This window comes from Podarcis melisellensis, assembly GCF_964234715.1.
Source record: "Podarcis melisellensis genome assembly, chromosome: 2".
Classification (NCBI taxonomy): domain Eukaryota; kingdom Metazoa; phylum Chordata; class Lepidosauria; order Squamata; family Lacertidae; genus Podarcis; species Podarcis melisellensis.
In genome coordinates, this window is record NC_138529.1 from 117,658,904 (window position 1) to 117,668,189 (window position 9,286).

General features: G+C 48.3%; 1 protein-coding gene across 5 annotated transcripts in view; it reads right to left on the reverse strand.

Annotated features, from left to right (window-relative positions):
• LOC309364436 (uncharacterized protein) overlaps positions 1-9,286 on the reverse strand; it is a gene marked incomplete at its 5' end in the record, with an annotated part of 133,318 nt that overhangs the window by 6,689 nt on the left and 117,343 nt on the right. For 2 of the 5 annotated variants that reach the window (XM_081901711.1, XM_081901710.1), the window contains 2 exons: positions 809-1,657; positions 4,895-5,305. In XM_081901711.1, coding sequence (XP_081757837.1) covers positions 809-1,657; positions 4,895-5,029 — 984 coding nt within the window. Of the gene's footprint in view, positions 1-808; positions 1,658-1,809; positions 2,576-4,894; positions 5,306-9,286 lie in introns of those variants that run through there. The other 3 variants (XM_081901712.1, XM_081901713.1, XM_081901714.1) reach the window with 3 other exon arrangements.

Below are 9,286 nucleotides of genomic sequence, written 5' to 3' on the forward strand. Positions count from 1 at the left end.
TGTCCTTCTTGAACTGTGGGGCCCAGAACTGGACACAGTACTCCAGGTGAGGTCTGACCAGAGCAGAATACAGTGGCACTATTACTTCCCTTGATCTAGATGCTATACTCCTATTCATGCAGCCCAGAATTGCATTGGCTTTTTTGGCTGGGCCTCCCAACAAAGATTAAAAAGACATTAAAATGTCACACATTAAAAACTTCCCTGAAAAGGGCTGCCTTCAGATGTCTTCTAAATATCAGGTAGCTGTTTATCTCTTTGACAGCTGATGGGAGGGCGCTCCACAGGGCGGGTGCCACTACCAAGAAGGCCCTCTGCCTGGTTCCCTGTAGCTTTGCTTCTCACAATGAGGGAACCACCAGAAGGCCCTGGGCGCTGGACCTCAGTGTCTGGGCTGAACGATGGGGGTGGAGACGCTCTTTCAGGTATACTAGGCTGAGACCATTTAGGGCTTTAAAGGTCAACACCAACACTTTGAATTGTGCTCGGAAACGTGCTGGGAGCCAATGCAGGTCTTTCAAGACCCGTATTATGTGGTCTTGGCGTCCGCCCCCAGTCACCAGTCTAGCTGCCGCATTCTGGATTAGTTGTAGTTTACGGGTCACCTTTAAAGGTAGCCCCACGTAGAGCGCATTGCAGTAGTCCAAGATAACTAGAGCATGTACCACTCTGGTGAGACAGGTAGGGTCTCAGTCTGCGTACCAGATAGAGCTGGTAGACAGCTGCCCTGGATACAGAATTGACCTGCACCTCCATGGACACCTGGTTTGGTGTAACCTGCCAACCACAGTTTTATAGCAGCTCTCACCTGGTTATCCAGTCTCTCGGCCTCTCGCTGCCTCAACAAGAACTCCTCGGCCAGGGCCACCGCCTGGGAGCAGGTTTCCGGGCTGTGCTCCCTCACCCAGTTCTGGATCTCTGGCGGAAGGACGGTCAGGAACTGCTCCAGGATCAGCAGCTCCAGAATCTGCTCCTTGGAGTGCCTCTCCACCTTCAGCCACTGGCGGCAGAGCTCTTGGAGCTGCCCGCAAACCCCTCGCGGCCCCTCGGCCTCCTGGTAGCGGAAGCAGCGGAAGTGCTGGCGCCACCTCTCCCTCGTGAGGGCATCCCATCGCAGGATGATGGCCTTCACTTTCCCATAATTCTCCTTGTCTCCGGCCTCCAGGCTGCTGAAGGCCAGCTCGGCTTCCCCGCTGAGGGCCGGCAGCAGACGGACCGTCCACTCGGCCTTGGGCCACCGGCAGGCTCCGGCCACTTGCTCAAAGGAGGCCAGGAAGCCCTTGGCGTCGTCCCAGGGGGTGGGCTCCTCCGGCAACTGGGGGACCCCCCATTCCGAGTGAGGGGACTCTACCGTCTTCAAAAACTCCTGCCACTGGGCTTCCCAGGACTGGGCCAAACCATCTTCCGGCTCCTTCTTCACCTGGCGCAGAGTCGCTCTCCGGCGCGATCCCCCACAATGCACTGCTTCATGGGATTCACTTTCTCCCTCGAAGCCCATCCTGGGTTTGTGGTTCACATTGTCGCGAATGGATTTCCCGGGGCTTTCCCTTTGCATACTGCCATCGGGAACGTCCCTTTCCATTTTCATCCCGGGACAAACTCCCGGAAAACTCCAGAATAAACTACCGTGATTGAGGTGGGTGCGCTGAGCTTCTGTCTGGGGGAGGGAAAAAAAATATGCAGGTGAACTAAACCTTTCCAAACTCTCTCCCTGGTGGAATCTCTTTCCCCAGGCAAAGGGCCTTCTCGGTAGTGGCACCTGCCCTGTGGAACACCCTCCCACCAGATCTCAAGGAAATAAACAATTACCTGACTTTTAGAAGACATCTGCAGGCAGCCCTGTTTAGGGAAGCTTTTAATGTTTGATTTTTTATTGTGCTTTTAATTCTGTTGGGAGCCACCCAGAGTGGCATTGGGCTGGGCGGAACCAACTGCCACGTAGCTCCTTCCCTCTCTGGAACATTCTACCTGGTTATTATGGAACCAGAATGTTTTAGGACCTAAATTTGCTCTCTCCCCCCCCCCCTTCCTTCCACATTGCCAGGGATCAAACCTGTGACATTCTGCATACAAAGAAGATGCTTTTCCACTCATCCACTCATTTGGGCCTCACACAAATTCACAGAGTCTCCCAGAAAGAGGAGCCGATTGCTAAACCGCTTTGGGAATTGTCAGTCAAGGGGAACAGGGGACCTCCTATTTTAAACTTCTTCAACAAAGGTTCCCATTATTCTTTTGGAGAAGCCACAACCGTGAAACGTTGTATTAAAGGCGCTTTGAGTGTAAGGTACACAGACATTTGCACACACTTCAGACCTTAAAAGTTTAAGAGAGCCTAGCCGTCTCCTGTTGACAGCCACCTCATGCTTCTCTCTCTTAGGCTGCAGTTGCACGACGTATACAGTGGTACCTCAGGTTACATACGCTTCAGGTTACAGACTCCGGTAACCCAGAAATAGTACCTCAGGTTAAGAACTTTGCTTCAGGATGAGAACAGAAACCGTGCTCCGGCGGTGTGGCAGCAGCAGGAGGCCCCATTAGCTAAAGTGGTGCTTCAGGTTAAGAACCTCCGAAACGAATTAAATACTTAACCCGAGGTAACACTGTATTTTGCTTTCCTGACATTTCCCTGTTAATTTCTACATTACAGTTGAGCATTCACACAACATTAGAGCCACACCTGGGAATACAGTGCAAGCTTTACACTAATTTCTCAGTTACAGTGCAACCTCGGTTTTCGAACGTAATCCGTTCCGAAAGACCATTCGACTTCCGAAACGTTCGAAAACTGAAATTCTAAGGGCTGTCTCCAATTTCAATGCGGGGGGGGGAGAGAGAAATGCACCTCAGAAGCCATTTGAGTTCCGAAAAACGTTTGAAAACCAAAACACTTACAGGTTTTCGTCATTTGGGAACTGAAACGTTTGGCAATGGACCGTTTGAGATCCGAGGTTTGACTTCTGGGCGGGGGGTGGGGGAAATCTGTTTGCAAATGATACAGAAATGAGCGCTAAACTTACATACCCTTCAACATTTCTCCGATGAAAATAGGGACGTCCTCTTCCATAATAATAATAATAGTGTCATTATTTATACCCTGCCCATCTGCCGGTCACTCTGGGCAGCTTCCAACATATATAAAAACATAATAAAACATTAAACATTTTAAAAAAGCTTCCATATGAACCCAAACCAATGGCCCTGAGTTACAAGAAAGGAGATTCCGACTGTTAACGGAGAAATCGGAGGGCTCCCTTGGAGAAAAAACAAGGACACCAGCCAGGAATACCAGAGCAAAACAGCAGCCAGTAGGCTCGGTCTTTATTGAAGACTATCACGACAGGACTCCCACCTGCCACAAGATGGAACAAGATGGAAGCCCCGAACAAAAGAGCCCCCACGTGTCCTGTTACACCCCCCCCAAACTACATTACTAATACATCACGGTTACATCATGAAAGGGGAGATCTGGTGGCACCAATCTGAGCATCCTGGACCCTGCCCCATGGTTCCCCTTGCCCTCATGGTTCCCCTTGCCAAACACCCATCAAGTGTCACAAAAGAGATCTTTACATTTCCCTCTTTCCCAGCCAAGTTAATCACACCCTTTTGTCTTTATCTGGGTTTGCTATTTCTGGAATGGCTCCCTGTCTGGCACTCAGGTATCAGGATGCCAGGAATTACCACTCAGGCAGAGGGGCTGCTGAGGAGCTGAATTCACATGTCTATATGAATTTCTGAAATTTTCCCAGTGAGCCAGTACATAGATACAGTGGTACCTCAGGTTACATACGCTTCAGGCTACATACGCTTCAGGTTACAGACTCCGCTAACCCTGAAGCAGTGCTTCAGGTTAAGAACTTTGCTTCAGGATGAGAACAGAAATCGTGCAGCAGCGGCACAGCGGCAGTGGGAGGCCCCACTAGCTGAAGTGGTGCTTCAGGTTAAGAACAGTTTCAGGTTAAGTACAGACCTCCGGAACGAATTAAGTACTTAACCCGAGGTACCACTGTACATTTATCAGTGAATTCTTACATTTGGTATCATGTAGCAAAGGCCCTTTGAATACATAGATAGGAAGAAACTGTGATGAAGTGTTTTGTGGGGACAAATCACAAAAGTCACAAAAGTGATTGTGCTGAGTTCGGTAGTGGGCTGCATGTGCATGATATCTGCTGGAGGGGCAACCCCCCCAACCTATACATAAATTCCTGCAACATGGCTAAATATCAGGAATAACTTTCTGACAGGAAGAGCTGTTCGACAGTGGAACAATCTCCCTCAGGAGGTTGCGGCCTCTTCATCCTTGGAGGTTTTTAAGCAGAGGTTGGATGGCCATCTGTCACGGATGCTTGAGTTGAGATTCCTGCATTGCAGGGGGTTGGACTAGATGACCACTGGAGTCCCTCCTAACTCTTATGATTCTGTGATCTGTATACCTGCTAAGCATCCTAGACGTGGAAGTGCTCTCTCTTACACACGCACACCTTGGAGTACCAACTTTGTCTCGCCATGTTGGGTGCCTGGGGCCTTGGGTGCCATGCAGCATGCATGACCCTGGCACCAAAATTTGTGGGTGCCCACCCCCTTCATAGGGAATTTTGTGGAAGGGTGGCACCTGTTCACACACGGAGCTGGCACCTGTTCACACACACACTCATTTAAGAGGAAGCGCTCTCCGGAAGCCAGTTTTGGAAAATTGCATTAAATTCATTGGCAATGATGTAATTTAGGGAAGCTTTTAATGTTTAATAGATTGTTGTATTTTAATATTCTGTTGGAAACCCAGCCAGATGGGCGGGGTATAAATAATGAATTATTATTACAGTATTATAATTTAGAAAATCAATAAAAACAATTGGCCAAAAAAAAGGAAGGAAGGAGGCGCTCTCACCTTGTGATCCGGCTTGGTGCTTGAAAGGGATGCGCGTCCGCAATCTTCCCTGCTCTTGCGTCCGTTCAGACGTGCATCTCCCCCGTGTCGCCACGTGCGCCCCAAGAGCACCCGCCGGCCCCAAGAAAACTGCATGCATTCAAAGGAGTCGCGGAAGGAGCTCAGCTCTCCATGCGAAAATTTAGATCTGCTGGCTCTCTCATTCGCTCTCCCAGCTTCTCTAGCAGGGATCTTGCTGGCCCAGATCCAATTCCACAAGGGGAGGTTTGCATCCACACATAAACACACACACACTTTTCTCTCTCTCTCTCTGATCCCCAATTCTAGGTGGGTATATTATTTTAATTTATTTTGTGCAAAGCGCTCCCTCCTGCCTTCTTAGCATTGACTGGGGGGCGGGGGGAGAAAGCTCCTCCTCTTTCTGCACAGAGGAGAGTCAGGATCACGCCGGCTGGACTTTCTGGGCAAAGGGGAATTCTGGGAGTTGTAGTCTTTCCCTGTCGGAGCTGCAATTCCAGGAGAGCTTTTCCGATCTCTCCCAGGGGAGGGCGGGTCACTTAAGGGCGCTGCTGCGTTGATTTTCTCATTTGATCCACCGGCTGTTTGCATCCCTGCGCCGCTTCCCATTCAAACGAATCCCAAGATAGTTTGAAAAGTATTAAGCTCATTAGGATTTTAGCCGGTTGTAAACCACCTTAGTGATTTTTCTTTTTTTTTTCTTTTTTAATGAATGATGGACAGTATAGAAACAGATGGTGGCCGTGATGGGAAATCCTAGCTCGATCCTTATGCTTTAACCCTGCAGCCACTCAGGATTGAATCCGGTGCTCAGAATGAACGCAATGCGCATTTGTCTATTCGACAGTGATGGACTCTCCTTCCTTGGAGGTTTTTAGGCAGAGATTGGACGGCCACCTGTCATGGATGCTTTAGTTCCTTCATTGCAGGGGGCTGGATTGGATGACCCTCAGGGGTCCCTCGTGGGGGCACAAGAACCATCTCCCCTTCCAAAGTGGCTGAACAATCAACCCTTCTTCACAGAGAACTGGAAATTGTAGCTCTGGGAGGAGAGTGGCTGCATCTCCCGACCTTTTTTTGGCCATGCCCCACCTAAGAATCTTTAAAATCCTGGTGCTCCCCCCTCCCCCCCCGTGACATATCTCTTATTATTAAAAATAAATAAAATTCCTTCCAGTAGCATCTTAGGTACCAACTAAGTTTGTTATTGGTATGAGCTTTCGTGTGCATGCACACTTCTTCAGATATTTATTATTCAAAAAGTGAACTCCGGTTCACAAGAAGGAAGCCTAAAAGGCCATTAACTTGGTCTAACTCGTTGTTGAATTGTCCCCCTTAAAAATCAAATTGCCCACCTGTGGTGGGGGTAGGGTGCCCCACATACCATGTCCTAGAAAGGTCTCAGCACCCTTAACAAACTACAGTACATCTCCCAGAATACTTTAGGCAAAGCCATGAATGTTCAAAGTAGTATGATATAGGACTCCTGCGAGACATGGTGGACTCTCCTTTCCATGGGGGATTTGAAGCAGAGCTTGGAAGGCCATCTGTCATGTTTGATGAAGTTTAGATTTCTGCACTGTGGGGGGGTGGGGGGTGGACTAGATGAACCGGGGGGTCCCTTCCACCTCTACAACTCTCCGATTCTAGGACAAATGCTAAGGCCCTCATGGACTGAAGGCACTTGGAGACCATCCCACATTTGTGAGTCCTGGAAGACTTGGTCTCTGCTTATCTGTCTGGCAAAGGTAAAGGTAAAGGTACCCCTGACCGTTAATGTCCAGTTGCAGACGACTCTGGGGTTGCGGCGCTCATCTCACTCTATAGGCTGAGGGAGCTGGCGTACAGCTTCCGGGTCATGTGGCCAGCATGACTAAGCCACTTCTGGAGAACCAGAGCAGTGCATGGAAATGCCATTTACCTTCCTACCGGAGTGGTACCTATTTATCTACTTGCACTTTGATGTGCTTTCGAACTGCTAGGTTGGCAGGAGCAGGGACCAAGCAACGGGAGCTCACCCGATCGCGGGGATTTGAACCACCGACCTTCTGATCGGCAAGCCCTAGGCTCTTTGGTTTAGACTACAGCGCCACCCGCGTCCCTGTCTGGCTTAGCTGCTGACAAATTTCGGTATTGATGCATATTTTTTGCCGCTGGTATCTTAGTGTTTTAATCAGCAAAAGCTCCGCTTGCTATATTAGAAGGTTAGAGCAGCTCAAAGTGGATCAGGCCACTGGCCTGTTTTCTAGCATCCTGTTCTCAGTACTTCTTCACACAGCACATGGTTAAACAATGGAACTCCCTGCCACTGGAGGCAGTCATGGTCACCAACCTGTATAGCTTGAAAAGAGGATTGGACAAATCCACAGAGGAGAAGGCTGGCAATAGCTACCATAGCTATGTTGTACTTCCTCTGTTGGAGGCAGTATACTTCTGAATACCACTAGCTGGGAACCACAGGAGGGGGAAAGTATCCTCTTGTGGTCAGATCCTGCTTGTGGATTTCCCACAGGCACCTGGTCAGCCACTGTGAGATAAGGAAGCTGGACCAGATGAGCTGGATCTAGCATGGCTCTTATGATGTTCTTATATACAAGAGCTACGCACACTGCCCCTTTAAAAATGTGGTAACTGTTTGGGTATGGCTGAATTGCCTCAGAACTTTCTACACTGTATGATACCCCAACAAAACTCGGAACCGACCAGTTAACAGCAACAGTTTAATCACTTTTTTGCAAAAGAAATTTATTTATTGAAATGTTTATGGGGAAATGCATGCAGTACATAGTATGTAATTCTTAGTCCTCTGCCCATATATGTTATTCTCTGCTGTTTTACCCTTTCTTTCCCTTTCCCTCCTCTCTGTCCCACAACCAATATCCACCTGACTCGTTTTATGTGAAAATCTCTCGTGTGTGTGTGTGTGTGTTCTTGACTCTCGACACACCACCTGTTTGTAAAGCTGATGCAAGCTAATAGTCCAGGATAATGAGTTTAGGTTTCCTCAGTGAAAGCTTAAAGGCTCCAGACCCTTCTCTTGATCGCTGGGCATCTCCCTCTGGCTTTTGGAATGGGACACCCTTCAGAGCAAGGAGAACAGGAGGGGAACCAAGAAACAGCTGGAAGCTGCTTTGAATCTGAATACGGTCATACCTTGGATCTCGAACGCCTTGGCTTGTTCGGCTCCCGAACGATCGAAACCCAGAAGTGAGTGTGTGGCGTTTGCCTGCAAGGTGGGTCATAAGGAAAGGGTTAAATGAGTGTGAAGTGATTGGCCAGTGGGAACCCAAGGGGAGGAGTTAGAGTTAGAGTTGGAGTTGTGTGAAAAGTCAGTTGAGAGTTGGGAGTTGGAGAAGGAAGAGGGAGGTTAAGTCTGTGGGTTGGTCGAGTTGTGTTGTGAGAGAGTGAGAGGAACTGTTAAGTGGAGTCAGATAGATAGGTGGGATAATCAGTTTGAAGTTACAGATAGGTAGCCGTGTTGGTCTGCCATAGTCAAAACAAAACAAAAATTCCTTCCAGTAGCACCTTAAAGACCAACTAAGTTAGTTCTTGGTATGAGCTTTCGTGTGCATGCACACTTCTTCAGATACACCACGTATATCTGCGTGTATCTGAAGAAGTGTGTCTTCAGCGTGTATCTGAAGAAGTGTGCATGCACACGAAAGCTCATACCAAGAACTTAGTTGGTCTTTAAGGTGCTACTGGAAGGAATTTTTTTCAGTTTGAAGTTGTTAGTTGTTCATGCCTATAAAATAAACTTGATTATTTTGTTAATGTTAACAACTGTCTGGACTCCGTGTGTACCCGAGAGAAACGGGTTGGTGGCACAGGGATCAATAGACAGCCAAACGTCCGGGGACCCTGTGTGATCGCCACAGAGTGTCCCGGTTTTCAAAGGATTTTTGGAAAACTGGTTCACTTAACTCTTTCTGCTAAGGTCACGCTGACTATATATACAGGCCAGAAGGATCCTAGGTTTTACTTTCTATCTCTCTGTGTTCTGTTCTGTATGCTCTGGTGTTAAGCTTCAGTCTTATTATAAGTTTGTAAGTTTTATTGTAAGCGCTGCAACTTGATTCTTATGGACTGTGCCAATCCTGAACGTGACCATTATGCTCATTTGCCTTCAGCAGCCAGTAAAGATCTGCTGGATGAAGTACAATTGCCTCTGGTCTGTTTTTTGGAAACTCTGCATCGCGTTTAAGTTTTTTCCTTCCCAGAAGAGGCGACAAATTCTGCCCCCTTACCCACTACAGAGCGGTTAACAAAAGGGAGTTTATTTTCAGCCCCAGACCCATTTAATGGATGCCTGTTCCAAACACAGAAGCTGCAGAGCATTCCTCTGCCATGTTTTCTCCGCTTCCGAACAGAAAG